The 21,238-nt window shown below is 41.1% G+C and overlaps 2 protein-coding genes across 10 annotated transcripts in view; both read left to right on the top strand.

Annotated features, from left to right (window-relative positions):
• DCAF6 (DDB1 and CUL4 associated factor 6) overlaps positions 1-5,102 on the top strand; it is a 48,208-nt gene extending 43,106 nt beyond the window's left edge. For all 4 annotated transcript variants that reach the window (XM_081858458.1, XM_081858457.1, XM_081858459.1 and 1 more), the window contains 4 exons: positions 2,830-2,986; positions 3,401-3,489; positions 3,964-4,069; positions 4,665-5,102. In XM_081858458.1, coding sequence (XP_081714584.1) covers positions 2,830-2,986; positions 3,401-3,489; positions 3,964-4,069; positions 4,665-4,729 — 417 coding nt within the window. In that variant the 3' untranslated portion in view covers positions 4,730-5,102. The remainder of the gene's footprint in view (positions 1-2,829; positions 2,987-3,400; positions 3,490-3,963; positions 4,070-4,664) is intronic.
• Positions 5,103-8,708: 3,606 nt separating this feature from the next.
• GABRR3 (gamma-aminobutyric acid type A receptor subunit rho3) overlaps positions 8,709-21,238 on the top strand; it is a 40,391-nt gene continuing 27,861 nt past the window's right edge. For 4 of the 6 annotated variants that reach the window (XM_081858496.1, XM_081858494.1, XM_081858491.1 and 1 more), the window contains exon 1: positions 9,920-10,564. The gene's annotated coding sequence lies outside the window, so the exon portion shown is untranslated. Of the gene's footprint in view, positions 8,730-9,919; positions 10,565-21,238 lie in introns of those variants that run through there. The other 2 variants (XM_081858495.1, XM_081858493.1) reach the window with 2 other exon arrangements.

Below are 21,238 nucleotides of genomic sequence, written 5' to 3'. Positions count from 1 at the left end.
GCTAAATTTATAATTTGGTTTGCTCTAAATATGTGTTATACTAACCTATATTAGAAGAGAGCTTATAAGAAAAATTAAGATATATGCACATCATAATACAGTTATGGTTACTCAAGTACCTTTGCAAAGTTTAGTCCGGAGCACTGTATGCCTGGTCAACATTATGAAATAACTTTGAATTTAAAATAAAAGTAACACTCTCCCCTGGTGTTATAATGGACTTGCATGGGTTTGGCTTCATCCACTCAAAGGCCAGGAACAAAATTGCCTCGAAAAAACCTCAGACAAACTATTTTGCCTCTGTTCTCCTGAAGTAGCAAGTTACATTTTTGCCCTCGCTGGGGGCAGTTGCCTAAGACATATTTTCTCTCTCCTTTTTGCGTCTCCATATCTCAGGCTTGTATTTTGAATCTGTGTTGTATTGCTGTGTGTTTATGGTGTCTAGGACTCTTGTCTGTTCTCTTGGTGCCCTGGACTGTTTGAGTGTGTGGAGCTTCATTTCCCTGTGTTTCTCACGGGTGTTTCCTTGCAATTGATTTTGTGATGATTTTTACTGCGATTTATTTGTTCAGTGATTTCCCCTGACGTGTAATTTTCTCAGTAATGACCATCATTCTTGAGGAGGGCCAAGTAATAAATGTGACATTATTGGCAGTGTGAGCCACCAGAGGGCACCCAGTAACCCTCCAACTTCTTTCATGGATTAGGAGAGCTAGGAAGGATCTGTCAGAGGAGGAAGGCACCTTGTTGTTGGCATCTGTCTGTCTTGAGAAACAATGGAGTGTGCCTTCAATGGTGATGTCAAACTGTTGCGTTAGGCTGGGCAGTGTCCTGGGCTGCCCAGACAACAGGACCCCCCTCTTTGGCCTCACTGGTGTCCAAAGGAAAGCAAAGCAATACATTTGGCACAAGCTTGGCTTCAGGAGTTGCTGGAAGGAGGCATACAATGTGCCATCCAACCGTCTTACGGACACCACTCCGGATTTGTGGAGGGTTTTCTCCTTAGCCTTTTCTTCTCCCAAAGATATCTCACAAGGCAGCAGAGGTTTAGCATCAGAGTTTTCCTTCTCCTTGATGGGCTAGCTTCCCAGATTGACAGGCCCCATCTTCCCCTCACTTCCCTCTACAGCACATACAGAAACTGCCTTCTTTACCATTAGACCCACTATTGGTCTCATCTGCTCAATCAGTTGGAGTCTGTCTTTGCATGCAGGGGAGGTCCCTAACTCACTGAGGGTGCAAGACCTATTGGCTGCCCTCTTCTAGGGTACCCTCAGGTGACCAGTCGAAGCCGTTCCCAAGGTGTGACTGCTGTTGCATGCTGACAGCTTCTTGGAGCCACAGGTGAGAGCTGAGTGCAGGATGGGGACCAAAGGTGACTACTCCAGAAGGAGCATGGCATTTCCTCCACTACCTGAAGAATCAACATCATCAACTGATTCAAGTTCTGGGAATAGGTTTGTAGGGCTTGAGCCCTCCCCACTACAATCAATGTGATCAGTCTTCAGTACTGCTCCTCAGCAGTCAGCCCCTGTGCAGCTGTGAATAAAAATCAGCAGTGATTCTTTAATGATGTCGCAAAAAATAAAAGGGAAGCTGATTCAGCAGCCCTTATTAACCTTTCTTCTGAAACTTTTGTTAGGTGGAAAGCTATTTAGTTATGAAGCTTTAAAAGGTGTGTTGGCAGAGTTCAAAGAAAAAGGCCATGCCTCTGAAGGCTATGTTTACCCAATTACCACCACTGCCACTATTTTTGTTCCCCAAGGTCTTTTGAAAACGGTAGGGATTTTCAGTCTGCCCCTGCTGCCTGCAACAGATCCAGGTTCTGGTCCTGAGGTCAATGGCAGCAATCTCATGCATTTATGTCAGGTTGCTACCCTGCCACATTTAGAGAATTTGGAGAAGTTGTTGTTATGTTGGTGTTTTGTGCAGTGGTACCTCGGGTTACGAACTTAATTCGTTCCAGAGGTCCGTTCTTAACCTGAAACCATTCTTAACTTGAGGCATGTTTTTGCTAATGGGGCCTCCCACTGCCGTCAGCGCGCAATTTCCATTCTCATCCTGGAGCAAAAGTTCTCAACCCGAGGTACTACTTCTGGGTTAGTGGAGCTTGTAACCCGAAGTGTTTGTAACCTGAGGTACCACTGTACTTTGTTTCTATGTCTCTTAGCTTGGCAAGATTGTAATTGGTCACTTCAGGGTAACAGAGACAAAAGACTTCCTTTGAGGCAACTGTATTCCTGCCTTTGAGTGTTTGGAGCGGCAATCTTAATGAGTCCACTATAACATCACATAGAAATATGTTTCCAGCTAAACCAACAGTCCATTCTATTTAGTGCTGCTTAGGGTCTCTTCTAAATAGATGCTTTAAACATTGTATAGGTATATATATTGTATGTAGTACGTATATTAGCTATAGGTACTATGTAGGGCCTTGGGGCACCTTTTAAATGGATAGTATCATTTGAAACAAACTATTTCTTATTTTTTAAAAAACATCTTTATTTAAAAGTAATGGGCACAGTTCTGCCCTTGCTAAGATAAATCAACCCACAGTTTAAGTTGGCTTATTTCAGTTTGCCTGCATTCAAACTTAATGCTAAATTGCTGTTTGTTAAAGATGGAAGCAATTGCGCATAGCCATGTCAGGAAAGGAAAGGAAATGAGTTGTGAAGTCTGAGGCATGTTCATATGACACTGAACCATAGTTTAGTGTTGTGTATGAATACAGCCTGTATACAACTTTGAAAGTGAATTAGAATGTCTCGCAGCTGTGCATACTAACCATAATGAAATGTTTTGTCCCCCCCCCATTTTTTTCCTATACAGATAAAAGAAGCCAATTTTTGGGGTTCTAACTTTGTTATGAGTGGTTCAGATTGTGGCCATATCTTCATCTGGGATCGGCATACTGCTGAGCACTTGATGCTGCTGGAAGCAGATAACCACGTGGTGAACTGTCTGCAGCCACATCCATTTGACCCAAGTAAGATTGTTTTTCTCTCTATAATTTACAGGCATATGCATAGCTTGTAGGGAAGCCCTTGAAAACACTTGGCTTCATCCATGTTCTACCAAAATGATAGGTTATTTTTAATAGTTTGTAGTCTGAAGGACCTTAGCTAATTTGTGAAGTGGATACTAATGAGAGATCTTGTCTTAAAGTTATCCTCATAGCCTGTTTCAGATTATTGCCTACATGTTGCAAATTATGCACATGTGAATGCTCCGTAGGGAATAGGAGTTCTAAGTGGAACATAAGAGTGAATTTAAAAGTGAAACCCTTCTAAGAAATTGGGGCGGGGTGGGGGGTTGCAACAAAGTGTGCTAGCCACCAAATATTATTTGTATTTGCAAATGTAAAATAATGGCTACTTAATATATTATTAAATTGTTTTAGTTCTAGCCTCATCAGGTATTGATTATGATATAAAAATCTGGTCTCCACTAGAAGAATCCAAAATTTTTAATCGGAAACTTGCTGATGAGGTAAGATGATATTTTGCAGCAATACTCCTATTTCTATAATTTTCTTTCCTGACAATATTGATGTTGCTTGTTAATACTTTCTGTGCACCACTAATACCAATTTGTAACTTAGAAGAAAACAATAATTTCATAGATGTATTGCCACAAAAAGACCAGTTCACAGTGGGAGATGTGTCATTGTTTTTGGAACATGGAACTAGATTCTGTGGTACATGGAACATGGTTCAAAACGTAGTAAATTCTGTTACAGAAGTGAACTGATCGTGAATAGCCTCAAATTGGTAAAGAGTTGTGTGCACCAATGAAACATGTATTGGGTAAAGAGAAGTCTTTGGTAAATACTGATACAGTGTTTATGTCAGATGCTCATATAATAGTGGCACATAAATATACACAGCAAGCCTTATTTTCTAAATCTGCTCTGTTAAATTCTTGCTCAGTGACTGTTTCACTTCCTCTCTACCCCTACCCTAGGTTATAACTCGAAATGAATTAATGTTGGAAGAAACCAGAAACACAATCACTGTTCCAGCTTCTTTTATGCTAAGGATGTTGGCATCTTTGAACCATATAAGAGCAGGTAGGAAGATTCTACAGACACTTTTCACTGAATGAATTGATTTATTACTGTCACAGACCAGAAATCACTTTTGACTAGATTTCTTATGTGAGGTGTTTCATTTCAACTAGTTGCCATTTTGGGGCCAGACGGCTCAAAAGTTGTATTTTTCAATACGACTTTTTGGTTCCTGAAATTCATTCTGATTGTGCAGATAAAATATCATGGATAGACTTCTAAAGGATGTGTTGTCAGTGTGTGAAAACAGGCAAGATCCAAGGATCCCCAGGTGGTGGAGACATCAGGCACATCCTGATGCCTGGGCATCTTCACTTGGTCACAAGTGGAAAATTATCTGAATCAGAATTTTTAGCAGCTATTCATATTTTTTTTCCTACTGTGTTTCCATCATATTTGTAAAATTGTAATATATATATATATATATATATATATATATATATATATATATATATATTCAGTATACCTTAAGCATTTCTACTTCCTTCATCACTAGACCCTGGAGAGTGGTTGAACAAAATGTCATTTTGTTTTCTGAATTGGAAAAATGGCTTTAAAATTGTTTCAGTCATTTAACAATCACTCCCCTATTTTACAGACCGTCTGGAAGGAGACAGGTCTGAAGGATCTGGCCAGGAGAATGAAAACGAAGATGAAGAGTAATTGGCTCTTCTCTGAAAGTACCTAGACGTCATGAAATTTGTATAAGTCATGAATTATATTTTTCCTTACAAAGCTTTAGTGCAATTTTAAGGTTTTGCTTTTGAGTAACCTAACGTTTTGATTTTGAATGAATGTGTGCATGACTTGCAAAAGTGTGCAAGTAAAATAAGCAAAATATTTTTAAAATGTTTTGCAGTGTATGAGGGGTGCTAGAAAATGCGAAGTGCAATATTTTCCCTTAACTTGCAAACATGGGAGCTTGGATCAGTGTTTTAAAATAACTTACCTTATAGTGAAAACATTGGTTCAAATAAATTTCTATACCTGCTATTTGCATGTTTGTTGCTTTCTATTAAAAGATGTGGTTGTTTTACATTTGTGTTTGTCTTTTTCTGACCACTATGTGAGGAAATCAACACATCACATTCTCTACTGACTACAGAAATTTCAGTTTCCACCCTTCCCCACAGAAATCCTATTGGGGTTTGGAGACTTACATAACTTGTAAGTTGACTAGAAACTTATTCTGCCTTCTTAAAAGACATTTAAGTCAGAACTTTTATTTTATGTGCTAAAGTTAAATGTTTCATTTTAGGAGTGTGTGACTATATATTCTCTGAATTGCTTTGGAAGCTCTGATAAAAAGCAGCTTGTCATACAGCACAGAAGACTGCTGTTGCAATACTCGACTGTGTGCACAGATCCAGCCATGTAGCCTTCTGGATCAAAGTCTGTTGGAAAAAATGGGCTATATTGATGGTACTGTATCTTAATGCTAATAATAAGGCAGTGGGTGATGATAAGAATAAGACACTTAATAATAATAATAATAATATACCCCACCCTTCTGGTTGGGTTTCCTCCTACCTAATTCCTAATTAAAGCCACTTAAGTGTTTTTGCAAAATTTACTTATTTCTGAATAGTAGCTATTGGAAATGGAGACTTATTAAGAGTTACTATCCAGCCACCTTAATTCTGTACATCTACCATTAATTTGTGCAGTTTTCAGTCTAAAAAGTTGTCCTAAAATCCTACATCTTAGAGCAAGTTACCACAGCAACTTCTGTTCATCAGCTTAGAAAAACTTCATTTTCTGACTATGATGTTGCTAAAATTTTATAACAAGGGCTATCATTTGATTAATAGTAATACAGTGGTACTTGGTTATCAAACTTAATCCATTCCAGAAGTCCGTTCCAAAACCAAAGCGTTCCAAAACCAAGGCGCGCTTTCTCCATAGAAAGGAATGCAAAATGGATTAATCTGTTCCAGACTTTTAAAAACAACCTCTAAAACAGCAATTTAACATGAATTTTACTATCTAACGAGTCCATTGATTCATAAAATGAAAGCAGTAATCAATGTACTGTACTATAAAATAAATAAGACAGTATTGTAGATAATTAATTTTTTTTTTTTTTGTTAGCTGCACTGACGATAGTCACTGTTTGGATTGGGTGGGGGGCTTTTATCCATTTCCACAGTCGTACAATCAATAAATCAGTAGCTGAATTGGGTTCCACACAGTCACAAAAACAAATTAACTGAAAAAGCCCCAAAAACAAAAAGACAAAATAAATAGCAAAAACAAAAGTACCAAAGTTAATCCCTTCCAGAAGTCTGTTTGACTTCTGAAATGTTTGAAAATCAAGTTGCAGCTTCTGATTGGTGCAGGTGCCCTGGAAACAATAGCCGACAGCCACATCAGATGTTCGACTTCCAAAAAATGTTTGGAAACTGGAACACTTCTGGGTTTTCAGCATTTGAGAACCAAGGCGTTTGAGAACCTGGGTACCACTGTAGATGAATCATATCAATTTTAGTCAATTAATGTTCAGGCAAAAAATAAGTGGCTCTGAATAAGTATACTTTTAATGTATTTTTAATCTTTTGTTGGAAGCCGCCCAGAGTGGCTGGGGAAACCCAGCCAGATGGGCGGGGTATAAATAATAAATTATTATTATAAATTATTATTATTACTTTGATTAGATATCTTACAACAGGCACCATCTTAGAATAAGTGTTTCTTCCTAGGGGAGAATAGGAAATTCCGTTTTTAAGATGGTGTTTGCCATCTACAGTTTTGTTAGTACTTTTATTAAATCAGGAGCATCAGATTAGTTAGTTTAGTTTTAATAGGTGACACCTTTTAAATCAATAATTTTTAAAAATACATCTACTAAGTAAACTGCAGCCCTATTTAAAATCCAAACGAGTATCAAACTTTGACCCATTTTGCATGCAACGTTGAGCCAAGCCATGGCCTGGTGCAAACAAGCATTTTGTGGGTTCCCAGAGCAAAAATTGCCATTGCACCACTCCTTTCCTGGTCCTGCCACTCCTGCACTACCAGGTCTAAGCCCGTGGTTTGGCTTAGTATTATGTCTTACTAAACTAAAGGAGTAAACTCAATAACAAATCTTGGTTACAGCTTGTGGTTATAGCTTGTGGTTCATCTGGAATGAGACAAACTATGAGCTCAGGTTTGGGCCTAAACCAAACCATGGCTTAGCCCTGGGTAGTGCAACAGCAGTGAGACCAAGTGAGGAGTGCTGCCTGTGATCTTCACTCCAGGAATCTACATGTTTGCTCATTTGCACTAAGCCATAATTTGACTTAGTGTTATTAGCTGTGATTCTAAACATACTTGAATGGCAGTTTTATATGGGAATGAGATGGCCATCATGCTCTCCCTTAGGCGTATTGTTTGACACAAAAATTTGGTTCTAGCACTACAAGAACAAACCTCAGTCAACATTTAACTCAGCATTGGACTCTGCACTCCTCTGGTGTGGCCACAATAAACTTGGAAGCTTTCACTTCTGTTTTAGATGGCTGCAGTTTGCCATGTTTAAACCTTACACACTTTCCCCAACTAATCATAGTTAAATTTAACTGCTTCAGGGTTTGGATGATCTAATCTAAAACAAAAACAGAAGCTTGTGATCTCATGGAGAAATATTGAATAGTAACAGGTTTCATCTGCCAGGCTTCTCTCCAGCTCATCAGAGGCACACAGTTAGCTTCCTCTTCTGTCATCAGTCACAAAATGTAATGACACAATCTGCTGACAAAAAGGCAGGCATCGCAGGAATTTAAACTCATGGAAAGTTTCCAACCCAAATCCTCATTGTGAGATCTAAGCTGAAATTAAAGGGTGGCAGGTGCTTAGGGAGTGACTGTAAAGCCAGAAAGTAATCCTTTTCCTACTCTGCTTCTGTACACTTCTAAGAACATCTGAAGGCAGGCTACTGTGAATGTGTGAAAAAGGTGCAAAGAACAAGAGAACATGGAATATCCATTGTTAATGAGATCTTGTAAATTGAGGGACAAACTACTTACCTGGATTCTGTTATTCATAGCACATTTCCAGAAATGTCCAAAATAAAATAACCTATGGCTAAGGAAGAGCAGGACCGTACCACTGGTCCTTACCCAAAGAAAAGCATGCTGCCATCCCCACCTTTGATATACAGTCACGAATTTTGATTGTGAGGCATGCATACAGTTGAATGAAGAGGGGTCAGAGTAAGAATTTCATTAAACTCAAAACCACCCCTTCATCACTGGGCCACTCATACAGTATAGTTGCTTAGTGGGGGGCCACTTGAAACTCTTAGTCGCTGCATCAAGGTTTGTTTCTGGACTACTACAAGTTGCTGCTAAGACTGTTTAGCAATGGTATGAAGATAAACCATGTACTGGAGCCTGCCCATGTTGTAAGCAGGTACACAGACACAATGGACCACAGTATACCACAACTGGGTATACTGGGATGGCTGCTTTATTTATAAAAGTATAAATCATATAAAATACCAGGATGGTGTAAACAATAAAACATAAAAACAGCACAAAATCATTCAAATGCCTAGCTAATCGAGAAGATTTTTGAACAGCTATATATGCCTATCAACATAAAAAAGTATTCAAGAGACACCTGATAGGATGCCTGCTGAATCTCCACTGGAAGCATGTTTCACTGCAGGAATCTGCTGGAAGTACGTAAGACCAGCAACTCTAAATGCCTGACTTCTGGTTGAGGCCAATGGAGTGCCTGTAACTTTAAGGAAGCAGCCTCTGTTTGAAAAACAGCCATGAATATTGGGGGGGGGGGGAGGCTACAGATACAGTAGTTCAGTTCCTCTCTTGTAGCCTTATGAGGCTTTGCCCTCGGGTGGGAAAAATATTGCGCCTGGGAAAGGGATGTGGGAGTCAACAGACACTCAAGGAATAGTTTCGGAGAAAAGGCTTTTATTTCTACCATCCATGAACTGGTAGAAGGAGCAAGTGTGATAAGTCACAAAAAGCATGCACGAAGTTCACAGTCCTGTGCACAAGCATATATACCCCTTCCAGATCCCTCCTTTCTCCTCCTTCCAGAGTCCTGCCCCATGAGTTCCTCTGAGCATGAACAGAAAGCTGTCTTGGGACTATTGGGGCTCTTGGCACCCTTCCCAGGAAAGGGGGGGGGGGTGAGAGTGGTTCAGCATGTCCAAGAAGTTGCAACTAGAATGAGATAAGATTCATTTCTCAGGCCTGCTATGAACAGAGCCTATTCATTAGCCTTTAAAAGTAACCTTTTGCCTTTTGCCACAGCATCTTGTGAGAAAAGCAGAGAAGAGCAGAGAAAAGCTGTTTTGGATTTTTAGAAGACAAAAGGAGTTTTGGACAGTTTTGAGGCCTGGTTGATTATTGAAGCCTGGGGTGATTTCAGACAGGATTTGGGTATCTTGTCCCTTCATTCCCCCCTGCTTGTTTTTGGACAGCCACCAGGCCTGTCCCAAATGGACCACTATCCTTTCTTAAGGCCACTGATGCTTGCCCCAAGTTTGGGAGCTGGGAGCTGCAATTGTTGCTAGGTCAGCTCAGTGGCGTAGCGTGGGTTGTCAGCACCCGGGGCAAGGCAAATAATTTGCGCCCCCTAACCCGTGGATTTGCGCCCCCTAACCCGTGGATTTGCGCCCCCTAACCCGTGGATTTGCCCTAACCCCAGATGTTGCGCCCGGTGCGGCCGGCCCCCCCTGCACCCCCCACGCTACGCCACTGGGTCAGCTGAACACCTCCTTCAATGGGGTGCAGTAGCTACCAGCTCAGGAAGCAAACCCCATGCTTTCCACATGTTCTCGTTCTTGAGCAGGTGACTTCGGGCCTAGGTGAGGTCACCTGTCCTCACCTTCCTTCACTCTCTTGTCCATTTACCTTTGGAGATAGAAAAACACGCAAGCTGTATTCTGTCCAAATGCTCAGTAATAAGTTCTATAATTAAACAACAAAATGCAAACAGATAAGCCAAATTTAAAATGACACACAATACAATATTCCTAAAATGCTCATTGAGCAATACAGTAAGTCCTACCTCACCCCACTTAAAGATGGGCACAACACAGGAGGCAGAAATGGCTTATGGGCGAAGGATTAATCCCCTGAATATTTCTCATTCTCAAACAGGCTTCTTCCCACCCCCTTTGAGTGTGCTTTTTTTAAAAGCCTGTTAGCAGTACTGAGGCCTAGTAAGGTGAAAGAATGTGGAAACAGTCCTTTTGGTGACTTGAGGATTAATGCTTGGAGGAGCAGCCCCACTGCCTCCTACGGGAGTGTGGGAAGAACTTGCGGTGGTGCTTAAAGTGACTGTTTAGTTGTGTGGAGAGGCTGTAGGCCTAAATAGTTTCTATCCAGAATAAAAGACAGGTTTTCCCCTTGAGATGCTGGATCTCCATAAAAACCCTATATGAAAACCCTATATTCTCCTGAGGAAGCAGCAACCACTTCCCTCATGTGTCAAAAGGACAAAGAAGCGCTCTTAAGGCTAAGCAGTTTCAGTAAGTACAAAATGGTAAGTAAGGGCCGCTCTGACCCCTTCATCTTGAGAATACAACTTCATCTTTTGCAGCAGGGGTGAGAGAACCTGTGGCACTAGCCCACCATTAGCCAACCACCTGACATCATATGATATGGAGTGAGGTTTGCCCCAAACGGCCTTAAAAGCCAAATTCAGAGGCCTGGCAGTTTCCGCTCCCTATATGTCCTTAGCCTGCTTTTCCCTACAGCAAGGATAACAGCAGTGGATACTTTTTTCTGTCTCTTATTGCTCTTTAATGTCTCTTTATGATAATAATTTTTGGTTAATTAATTCTTAGTCCAGGTAGCCCTCTCTGTCCAAATAGGAATTGGTATGTGGATTAGGAGAATGTAAACTTTTTCCTGCCTGATGATTCTCTCCTGAAATTGCTTTCTGGAGCTTGTTTTTAAATAGCTTTTTCCATGGCTGGGATCCAAAACTGGCAGCTAGCTGGGAGTGGACATTTACAGCAGAGACGTCTTTGGTGTATAGGGAGAGAATAAGCACCTTTCTACCAGCCACTGATTCTCCTCTTCTGATGCTTCCCATTCCCACATTTCTATTAGGACCCATGGGCTTGTAGCCGTGTGGTTGGTGAGGTCTCACCCTTGGTCAATCAGTTTTGAGAGAGATTTTTGAATTCACAATCTTCAGGATATTGCTACCCTGGATAATATAGGCCTCATAAAAACACGACTACCGTACTGTTGAGGCACCTAACCATAAGCCTGCATTTTTATCAAAGCTTCTATATATTTCAATCAAGGCTTGTATTTAAAAATGAGCTTAAAAAGGATTTTCAAATGTTTCATGCCAGGCAGAGAAAACCTTGGCCATTCTCCTAAGACAAGAGGGCCCCATTGATTTATAGTAGAAAAACAATTCTCAAAGTCATAAAAAGGGGGAATTACATATGCTGCCCCAAGGCTGAGAAAACACCATTAGGAATGGGGAAGATAATACCAATGTGCCTCCCAGTAAAATGAGCCAGATCTTCTTTCTAAGGTTCAAAGGCCAGGAGCAAATGGGGAAAAACATTTAGCTAGAAGAAAGAGAGCATTTTTGGGGAAGTCTTTTTCTAAAGCCATTCTTTCTTAAACTGAAGAGGCTTCTTTTAAAAGCTGTGTTTTATTGAGTTCCTTCCTTTTTACTTTGAAAAGCTTTATTCTTTTAAGAGGCTACCTATGATAAATGTATGAAATATATTAGCTTAAATATATTGGCTTAAATGTAATTATGCAAAGGATTTAAGGAATGCTAGATTCTTATTTCATATGGTTGTAAGAGTTGTATTTATCCTGAAATTAAGTCAGCCACCAGCCCCCCCCCCTGCCAGACAGAAGACGCCATCCAAGCAGTCTTGATATATAGTTGTCAGGCATTTTGTTTAGAAACATTAAATGAAGGAAATCTTTCAATGTTGATGTGAAACTCAAGATCCTTGACATCTGTTGAACATAAAATGTAAGATTAAACATTTGTTTTAGAAGGCAATAGGGCAAGGAGGGCAAGAGGTGAGCTGGTAATTAAGATTCCATGTAAGATATATTATTACTTATATGTCATATATATAGCTCTTTGTCTCCCTTATAAGGGCAAGGAAATGGGTGTATCTTTTGTGGGTGTATCTTTTGTGATTGGTTCTAGCAAACAGCCAATAGGAATTTCAACCAGGCTGATTGGACAGAGGCAGCCACAGGAGGAGCAAAGGGGGCTGGATTAAGGGAATATAAGTGCTGGCCAGAATGGCAGGAGGCCAGGCCAGAGCTTGGTAACCATGTACCACTGTGCCTCTTATTTATTTGTCTGACAAATAAATTACTATTTTAATTTCTCTATTGCTGCGTTGAATATTTCATTCCAGCTAAGCGTTAACCACAAGCAGGGTGCTACATTTTATGGTGCCCCGTGACTCGGATAAGTGGTCTGCTGGAACGCAGCCCCTTCGCCCTACTGGGCAGGGTACAAGAGAGAGGACAACTGCTTACCCAAAGCGCGCACTGGTAAATTTTTCCAGGGGGAACGCAGAAGACTCGTCTGTCTGATACCCTGCTCACTGGCGGCGACGGACCGGGGGAAACAGGGAACCAACCAAGGGTAAGTGCACAAAGGGATTTTTGGCCCTCCAATTAATTAGGAGGAAGAGAAGTCTTGATCAAACTTCTGCGTCTCAGTAAGGGGAAACTGAGTACGCTAGGTGGTTGGGTACATCAGATGGTGATCTGGTGTAGGGAAAGGGAAAAATTGGGAGGTAGAGTGTGGTGAAGTATCCAGCGCATTGTATGTGTGAGAAAGTACAGAGCAATCTGTAGCTGACCTGAGTGTGGAGTGGGCAGTACTTCGATTCCTAGTGAGGCGACTCCATCTAGGCAAGGAAACCCACAAAGCGCGTCTGTGAGTGACTGAGTGGATACTTCACAGGGCCATACAATGGGAGTTGGGGGTTCAAAGGGGGAAAATACACCTCTTGAGTGTATGTTAAATAATTTTAAGAAAGCCTTCTCAGGGGCATATGGAGTCAAAATGACGCCAGAGCGCTTGAGAACGTTATGTGAACTAGAATGGCCAAAACAAAATACTGGATGGCCATCTCAGGGAACTTTTGATATAAATTTAGTAAGCAAACTTTGGACTGATATCGCCAAAGAAACTGGAGGGTGCCCAGAACAATTTCCATATATAGATTCCTGGCTGAGCACATTAAATAAAAATCCTCCATGGATAAGGGAATGCAAAGTCAAACGATGCAAATTATTGGCTGTAAAAGCCGAAGCTAGGAAAGGAATCTTGCCAAATAAACTCAAACCCATTTTTGAGGGGCCAGAGGAAGAGGTGCTTCCACCTCCACCCTATGCTCCACATCGAAGGGAGCTTAATCCAAACACTCCACCAGTTGTAACCCCAAGGCAAGAAACTGGAATGAATAATGGGAGTGGAGTCACAGAGTTTGATTCCTTGATAGATTATGATAAATATCTTCAGGAGGCATTGGAGTCCTATAATAAAGCCCAAGCAGAAGTGGTTATTCCACCTGTGACTCCTAATAGACCTCCATCTACAGTCTCCTTTAGTGGAACAACTGATTGCCCACCCCAAACCCCTGTACATCCAAGTCCCAGAGAAATATTACAGAAGTTACAGGGAGACCTTGCTAGGTCAGCAAGCAATACAGCCAGGCGTATAAAGCTGCTAAAAGAACGCCTTGCGACAGATACCATCCCCTATGATTTGAGGCCCCTAGAGCAAAGTGAAGAGAAAGATCACGTAGTAGCCCCTCTTAGAAGAGTATTTGATGCACTTGAGGAGCCTGCGCTGGTTAATGGGCAACCCGGACCACGGCCACCTCGAACTTCGACCCTGCAATATATTCCATTCACAACTACAGATCTGATGAATTGGAAAACACACACCCCATCTTTTGCAGAAAAACCTCAGGCTATGATGGACTTGGTGACTTCAATAATAAATACTCATAGTCCTACTTGGACAGATTGCCGCCAGCTCCTGAATACTCTGTTCACCACTGAGGAAAGGAGAGACATAATTGAAAAGGCACAGATATATTTGCGTGAGCAGGCCAGAGTGGGAAATATTTATAATATTGACCGTCATCTCCAAGATAACTTTCCCTTGGAAGATCCTAATTGGGATCCAAACAATGCAATTCACCTGGCCAGACTTACCACCTACCGCCAGACACTTGTGCAAGGTATCCGTAGGGCATGCCAGAAGCCCACTAATATGTCTAAAGTCTCAGAAGGGTAGATGTGTTACCCATAACACTGTTTCGTGTTCGGTGTGCACCCACAAAAAGACTTAAGTTGTCACCTTTTGAGCTCCTGTATGGGAGACCGCCCTCCTTTGTTCAGGATATTCCAGCTGACCTTAAACAAATAGGAGATCATGTGACACAGGGACAAGTGCAATCTCTCTCCCGTGTTTTTGTTTCTCTTAACAGGTGGGCCCTCGAGCGCACGCCGTGCAGCATTGCCGAGCCGATTCATCAGTTCCAGGCTGGCGATAGCGTATGGGTGAAAGAGTGGAAACGTGATCCACTTGCACCTAAGTGGCGTGGACCTTACACCGTCTTGCTCTCTACTCCAACAGCGGTGAAGGTAGCTGAGGTGACCCCCTGGATTCATCACTCTCGTTTGAAGAAGTCTGAAGGCAGTTGGACGTGCAAAGGTGACCCCTCTAATCCTTTAAAACTAACTCTCTCCAAAAACCCCTGTATCTAGCCCTACCGGGAACGGGCTAGGTCACGGGCAACATTTGACGACCGGCCTGCTGCAGCCACAACCTGGAAGCTGGCTGACCTGCGCACGCCTGAAGCTTGAGGAGCGTCTGAACCAGCGACTGTGAACGGAAAGATTCTCTAATACAATTGATTGACTGCCCCCCTTGTGGAACAATTATCAGAGATATTACTCATTGGGGATCCTCGGGATATATGTTTTGGTCTTGGTGGTTCCCCATTTCTGTCACTGGGGGAATTATATTGGGGCTAATAATTATTTGCTATCACAATAAGGTAATCTTTTGTGGAAGGAATGCATATATTAGACATCAACATGATTTTATTATTAATCCTGATCCCTTGGGAAGGGGAAGGGTCCTTGAATCTGACCAAATTGGCTAAATATGGATTCAGCCATGACCACAATATGTGGGTAGGTTTAGCTGAAATGGTAGCTAATGTTGCAAATAGGACCAATTGCCTTGTTTGCTCTCTTGGGCCAGATGATTCAGAGGGAGGTATGCCCTTATTACCGATACCATTAGATGCTATTGGTATGGTAAGCGAAATGCCACACCAAACTGAAATACAGAATTTCCCCGGATGGAACTCAACTAAACCATTACGAGTTATACCTGTACAAGGGGAATTCTGTGTACATAAATCATCAGATGCAGCTGATTCTCCCATGATAGGCTCTTCTCATTGTCACTATACTTGGGATTATAAGAAGAATAGTCATACCTGGGCACACGGTACTACCTATCGAACTCGGAATACCTTGCCCTGTGCACCTCCTTTTATTCATGCATGGAAAGTGGTGTGGAACATAACTGTGACAGAAAAAGGCAATCTAACATACTGCACTGTGAACTCTCTACCCCTTTTGGTATTTCGCCTTCTGTATTCCCCGTACCAAAAACCTCAGACCCGATGGTTGTGGTGGATATGTGGAGAATGGGCATACAAGAAACTCCCTTCCAAATGGAGTGGGACTTGTTTCTTGGGTTGGGTATTACCACCAATGTGGATTATGCCCACTAGTTCGGCCAGGCGAACACGAAGGAATGCTGATATTTCTCATATAGCAGGAGGAAGTACCCAAAGTTGGAGCGGTACTGATGATTGGCCGCCAGAGCGCATTATAGCCTATTATGATCCTGCCTCCTGGAATCCTGGTGAGCTCATACAAGGGGCACGGGATCCTATTTATAATCTAAACAGAATAATTCGATTGCAAGCAGTAGTGGAACTTGTAACCAATGCAACGGCCCAGAGTTTGAGACTTATTGCACAACAGTTGGATGAAAGTAGAGCCGCCATTTTGCAGCTGAAAATGGGAATGGATTATGTACTTGCCAGGCAAGGAGGCCTATGTGGAGTCTTGAACTTGACAGGGAATGCCTGTTGCTTTAACATTTCTGATAATGGTGAGGCAATCCGTGTGTTGGCCACAAAGATGGAGAATATAGCACATGTCCCAGTACAAACATGGGAAGGATGGGATATGGGATGGCTCACCAATTGGTTACCTAATGTCACAGGACTCAAAGGGATACTATTGTCTTGCTTGTTTTTCTTGACAGTAGTAGTATTGGTTTTATGTATGATGCCATGTATCATTTCATGTTTTAGAAGTACAATTAGCAAGATGGTTTCAAATGAAACTCTACCTCATATCATGGCCCTATACAGAGCTTTACCTCAGGAATATGATGAAGGTCAAGCTATCAAGGACACTTGGGATGAAGGTCCTTGAGCTTGAAAGGGGGGAATGAGGCACCTAACCATAAGCCTGCATTTTTATCAAAGCTTCTATATATTTCAATCAAGGCTTGTATTTAAAAATGAGCTTAAAAAGGATTTTCAAATGTTTCATGCCAGGCAGAGAAAACCTTGGCCATTCTCCTAAGACAAGAGGGCCCCATTGATTTATAGTAGAAAAACAATTCTCAAAGTCATAAAAAGGGGGGAATTACATATGCTGCCCCAAGGCTGAGAAAACACCATTAGGAATGGGGAAGATAATACCAATGTGCCTCCCAGTAAAATGAGCCAGATCTTCTTTCTAAGGTTCAAAGGCCAGGAGCAAATGGGGAAAAACATTTAGCTAGAAGAAAGAGAGCATTTTTGGGGAAGTCTTTTTCTAAAGCCATTCTTTCTTAAACTGAAGAGGCTTCTTTTAAAAGCTGTGTTTTATTGAGTTCCTTCCTTTTTACTTTGAAAAGCTTTATTCTTTTAAGAGGCTACCTATGATAAATGTATGAAATATATTAGCTTAAATATATTGGCTTAAATGTAATTATGCAAAGGATTTAAGGAATGCTAGATTCTTATTTCATATGGTTGTAAGAGTTGTATTTATCCTGAAATTAAGTCAGCCACCAGCCCCCCCCCCCTGCCAGACAGAAGACGCCATCCAAGCAGTCTTGATATATAGTTGTCAGGCATTTTGTTTAGAAACATTAAATGAAGGAAATCTTTCAATGTTGATGTGAAACTCAAGATCCTTGACATCTGTTGAACATAAAATGTAAGATTAAACATTTGTTTTAGAAGGCAATAGGGCAAGGAGGGCAAGAGGTGAGCTGGTAATTAAGATTCCATGTAAGATATATTATTACTTATATGTCATATATATAGCTCTTTGTCTCCCTTATAAGGGCAAGGAAATGGGTGTATCTTTTGTGGGTGTATCTTTTATGATTGGTTCTAGCAAACAGCCAATAGGAATTTCAACCAGGCTGATTGGACAGAGGCAGCCACAGGAGGAGCAAAGGGGGCTGGATTAAGGGAATATAAGTGCTGGCCAGAATGGCAGGAGGCCAGGCCAGAGCTTGGTAACCATGTACCACTGTGCCTCTTATTTATTTGTCTGACAAATAAATTACTATTTTAATTTCTCTATTGCTGCGTTGAATATTTCATTCCAGCTAAGCGTTAACCACAAGCAGGGTGCTACACTGTTTACCCTGATTCCAGAACAGACTGTTAATCTGAATTTGGAGCCTTGAGGAACTCCACAATTACTGCCCACTGTAATTCTTATTTTTTCTGTTTATTTCTGTCTTCTTGTTTTTTAATCCATTACTAATATTTAGGAACACCTATCCTCTTATTCCATGACCACTAAGAATTCCTAATGCATTCAGAGACAAATCTGCAGGTTTGCTCTGCTAATCTGCATGAGATCCCTTTATTTCTCCCTGGAAATACGAATCATGCTTCCAGATATGGAAAAAGTGCTGTGGATCAGCTCTTGTTTTTTGCATATTAGTATTCTGCTTGTAGGGTCTTCTTGTTGCATGCATTGAATAAGACATTCCTACTCTACACAGAAGAGGATTACTGAACAACAGTATATGTAATTTGTAATCTGTTGTAGTATGTTTCCTTGTGTGTGTCCCCGCCTTTAATATCAGGAATCAGCTGTTGTTTTTGGCAGTCCTCTGGGAAAGCTTCTTTCATTAAGCTTTTCCGTGCTAGCATCTATCAGGCACACAGTGTTATCATATTGTAATGTTGCCTGTGTGTCCAGTCGAAATTACATCTATTCAGCTATAATCTAGATAGATACAGGGAGCCAGCTACATTACTCAGGTTACCATTTTGGTTACAAAGCAATTTTCAATAAGAACAAATTTGGCTCTGTGTAGGGCTTGCCGATCAGAAGGTTGGTGGTTCGAATCCCCGCAACAGGGTGAGCTCCCGTTGTTCGGTCCCAGCTCCTGCCCACCTAGCAGTTCGAAAGCAGGTCAAAGTGCAAGTAGATAAATAGGTACCGCTCCAGCGGGAAGGTAAACGGCATTTCTGTGTGCTGTTCTGGTTTGCCAGAAGCGGCTTAGTCATGCTGGCCACATGACCCGGAAGCTGTCTGTGGACAAACACTGGCTCCCTCAGCCTGTGGAGCGAAATGAGCGCTGCAGCCCCAGAGTCGTCCACGACTGGACCTAATGGTCAGGGTACCTTTACCTTTAGGTAAGCTTTAAACATTCTTTGGTTGTTGTAATTTCTCTTAGTTCTGCAGCCTACCTCCAACTTTTTGAACACTGTCTGCCCTCTCTGAGAGATTTTAGACTCCTTAAATAACAAGAAAATACAAGAAAACAATATGTCCCCTTAGTCTAAAATTATTTTCTTTCGCTACTTCATTGCAAGTTTTCATATAAAAGAAATAGCTTTTAATTCTCAAGCTGTTTTTTAAACCTTCAATACTTCCTCAGACCAAACCAAACCATGATGAAGCAGGCATATAAGAGGCTCAGAAAGGAATCCAGTATGCCAAAGTTGAACACCTCTTAAAATATCTCTTAGTATGTATTTCTGTTGATGCTGCTGTCCACGTGACTGTAAATAGGTTGATAGTAGTTATTGCAGATTAATTACCAATACAGAATAAAAGGGAGCAGGGTCTTTGTGTGTGCTCACAAGTATCTGAAGTTCAATTCACTGTCTAGCTAGGCAGGGTGAGGAGGGCATTTGGAATACATTTTTGTGTTTCCCTAGTAACACACTAAGATTATGTTGTCAGCTTCAGCTGCATCTGGCATGTTCTGTTCACAAGCACCGTCCATCTTAAGCCATTCATTTTTATTTAACAGTAATAAAAAATGCCTTACGGATTCAGATCAGGAAGGTGTATAAGCTGCTGTAGAGTTTCACACGCCACCATCAGATTTACATCTCCTCCTAATATTACCTTTGTTTTAAAACAGTTTACTTGATATGCTGCCTTGTGCAGAAAGTAAATGAGAGGATTTAGGGATGAAATTAATTCAGTGATTGGACTTGCTAAAGCAGAATGATGAAGCATCTTGGATTTAGAAGCAAAATAGCTTCACAAAATACATGCTCAACCCATGTGATTTCCCCCTACTTCAGCACTAATATCTGATTATATGAAAATGCACAGCTGCTATGACTTCAAAGAAAATGAGAAACTCGGAGCAAGTCAAAACCCAGTCTTACAGTTTTAGAAACATCACCAACTGAATTAAAAATGCCTCTGCTCATCTTCAAAAACTTGTGACTTTATTAATTTTGTACTGCAAAGATACTAGTGAGGCTTTCAACAAATGTTGCAGTGGGAGTGTTCCTGTTAATGTTCTAGCCAACTGACTAAACCCTCTTCTAGGAAACTCCACACCCTGCCCTTGACCCCTAAGCTTGCTCATTTTTAACTGGGCTGTTTTGGGGTGTCCTCCCTCCCTAAATTAAGAGGGGTTTTTTGGTAAGGGTTTTTTTTAACTTCTGCCAACTTGGGGTTTCTTCCAAATCTGCTGATAACTCATTTTTGTGTGCATGGAGGAAGCTGTTTTTAAAATGAGGATTCAAACTTGGGAAATGAATTCATTATTGGTAGGATATCCAAAGTACCAAAATTCATGTATCTGTCCAAACAGTGGTCTTCTGCTTTCTTTCTTTCTTTTAAAAAAATTGTATGCTGCTTGTCTGTAGGGACCTGTCAAACTGTTATTTGCAAAATGCTGTGTACATAAATGGTATTATATAAACAATTAAATGAAATTTTCTGACTGATATGTATTATAGACCAGGGGTTGCGAAAACTTTTTGGACAAGTGCACACATTTCAAATTTCAGAGAGTTCTGGAAGCACCAGATTTTACAAGCAGATTTGTGATGCTATTGCTGCCTAATAGCAAAAGGGCGTGTTCCTCAATACCAGGAAAAATATGCAAGGTAGCCACACCACACTGACTTTCATTTTACATAAATCACTTAAAAAATACCTACACATTTTGCCCCATAACTTTCTAGAAAAATATAGTCAACCCCCCTGCAACGCATGAAACTCAGCTAAAGCATACATGACAGATGGCCGTCCAATCTCTGCTTAAAAATCTCCAAGGAAGGAGGGAGACCATTCCACTGTCCCGAGGGAGACAGTTCCACTGTTGAACAGCTCTTACTGTCAGATGTTTAGTTGGAATCTCCTTTCTTATAACTTGAAGCCATTGGTCAATGGCTCTGAGAAGCCCACAAACAACATACAAGGGCTGTTGTTCCCAGCTACTGATATTCAGAGGCCTTTGATCTTGGATGTAGCATGTAACCATTATGACTAGCAGTCATCCATGAATTTGTCAGATATTCTTCTAAGCCTGGTAGATAGACATCACCACATATTGTAGCAGTAAATTCGATAACCATGTATTGTGTGAAGAAGTCTGTCCTGAATCCTCTACCATTCAGCTTCATTAGATAATGCTGGAACGATGAATTCAATTATCTTCAAGAAAGAGGGAGAGAAACCTCGTGTGTGTCCACACCAGGCATGATTTTATACATATCTATCAATGTTCTCTCCTTATTGGCCTTTGTCTAAGATAAATTAACTAATGCTAGTTGAATATGAGTATGATGATTTACCGTATTCCTGAATTATTGGTATAGCTATATTTGACTTGCAT

Source organism: Podarcis erhardii, assembly GCF_964252035.2.
Source record: "Podarcis erhardii genome assembly, chromosome: 4".
Classification (NCBI taxonomy): Eukaryota; Metazoa; Chordata; class Lepidosauria; order Squamata; family Lacertidae; genus Podarcis; species Podarcis erhardii.
Note: the sequence above shows the minus strand (reverse complement) of the source record. Positions and strands in the feature narration are given on the sequence as shown.